General features: G+C 37.9%; 1 protein-coding gene across 1 annotated transcript in view; it reads right to left on the bottom strand.

Annotated features, from left to right (window-relative positions):
- Nucleotides 1–1,594, bottom strand: part of LOC107733059 (major histocompatibility complex class I-related gene protein-like) — a 6,007-nt gene extending 4,413 nt beyond the window's left edge. Inside the window, exons 1-4 of the mRNA XM_016544561.1 lie at nt 1,588–1,594; nt 1,177–1,416; nt 792–1,061; nt 50–171 (exon numbers count right to left, since the gene is read on the bottom strand). Coding sequence (XP_016400047.1) covers nt 50–171; nt 792–1,061; nt 1,177–1,416; nt 1,588–1,594 — 639 coding nt within the window. The remainder of the gene's footprint in view (nt 1–49; nt 172–791; nt 1,062–1,176; nt 1,417–1,587) is intronic.
- Between the last annotated feature and the right edge of the window lie 188 nt (nt 1,595–1,782).

Here is a 1,782-nt window from a genome sequence, read left to right as displayed (position 1 = left end):
TTTTATCATGGTTTTGTCTGATTCCAGATGATATTTGGTTCCCAAGTACAGTTCTGTCCAATCTGATGTTCATCTCAATATCTCTGGGGTAGAAACCAGTGGCCAGACAGCTCAGATTCAGTTTACTGTGATCAGGAGATTTCCTTGCAAAGACATGAACATCTGGTTGACCTGGAGCAGAAAATAATAATGCAATTTTAACCACACACATTTTAAAATAAATGTTTTATATCATCATCATAAACTGTTAAACTGAGTTGTGACAATTAAACTGTTTGTGATGCAGAAACATTTGCTCATTTGCTTATATTAACTCAAGACTGTATTTATGGTGATATTTACCCCATTCTACTGAAACTGGTTCTGTCAGACTGCTGTGAATGACATGACAGTCATAAGATACTTCATGGTTTCTGTCGATCTCCACACTGGTTCTCAGCTGAAAGGATCCATCACCATTTGGTCTGATTCCAGAAGATATTTGGTGCTGAATGTTAATTCTGTCCAATCTGATGTTCATCTCAATATCTCTGGGGTAGAAACCAGTGACCAGTACTTATGTGGCAAGTAGCTGTTTAATAAGTGCTTCAGTCAAGGTCCCGATCACCCTGTCAGGGATCATTCTGAGATAACAACTGGCTGGATTACTTCCTTACTTAACTCATAGCATTTATTTGTCACTGAATGAAATTGCCTTTGAAGTGAAACAGAATTAGAAACAATCTCATGGATTAATTTAGTCAAAAACACAAACACACATGACAGGAGCTAATTAAAGATTCAGAACTTACTCTTATTTGTGTTGTTAAATTTGGAGATCCAGTCCATGCAGGTCTTGAGGTATTGGTACAAGTACTGTTTGCGTTCTGTGTGACGATCCCAATCCTTTTTGATTTCTTTTGCATTTGGACTTTTATCAATCCACTGCAGAGTGTCATAATTAAAGGCCATACGATCATTTCCATCAAATCCATATTCATCAAAGACAGGCAGATTCATCAATGTTCCATTAGAAAATGTCTCCAGTTTACAGCCAATTATTCTCTGAAGAACATGCATCTCTACAATCACACAACAAATTGCTTGAGAAGCTTACAGTGAAAAGATATTTCCAACAAGACATATACAATTTTATAACACGCCTGATAATTGACACAGGAAAAGCATTTGTCTCACCAGAACACTTTGTGCTTTTTGACAGAATCTTTAGCTGATCTTTGTACCAGTCTCTAGGCTCATATGGCTCTGGAAGAGGTTCAATCCCGTCATATTCAAACAGACTGACTATTATCCAGTATTTAGCTTCAGTATTGTAGTGTCTCATCCGTCTGTCATCAGCCACAGCCTCAGCAGTGAAATCTGAGAAATTCTCTGCTTTGCTCAGGACTATAAATCTGTAGTAGAAATGGTGTCTCTCTGGGGAACATAAAACACAAACAACAATAAAAACTCTTTTAATGGGACAAAAAGTCTTGTCATGTAGGGTGACAGAAATATACTTGAATATAATTAAATCACAGCCTTTTGCAATAAGCGCACTAAGCCATATTTGCGATTTCCCAAATGCCACTGCGTTCCCAAACTCACGGGACATATGTGACCCTGGAACACGATTTTCTGGGGTAGAAACCAGTGACCAGTAATTATGTGGCAAGTAGCTGTTTAATAAGGGCTTCAGTCAAGGTCCTGATCACCCTGTCAGGGATCATTCTGAGATAACAACTACATTTAACAAAAACCCACCAATTCACTATCTCAACAAATTAGAATATGGTGACATGC

The sequence above is a fragment of the Sinocyclocheilus rhinocerous genome, unplaced genomic scaffold (genome assembly GCF_001515625.1).
Source record: "Sinocyclocheilus rhinocerous isolate Xijiao unplaced genomic scaffold, SAMN03320098_v1.1 scaffold1301, whole genome shotgun sequence".
NCBI classification, from domain to species: Eukaryota; Metazoa; Chordata; class Actinopteri; order Cypriniformes; family Cyprinidae; genus Sinocyclocheilus; species Sinocyclocheilus rhinocerous.
Note: the sequence above shows the minus strand (reverse complement) of the source record. Positions and strands in the feature narration are given on the sequence as shown.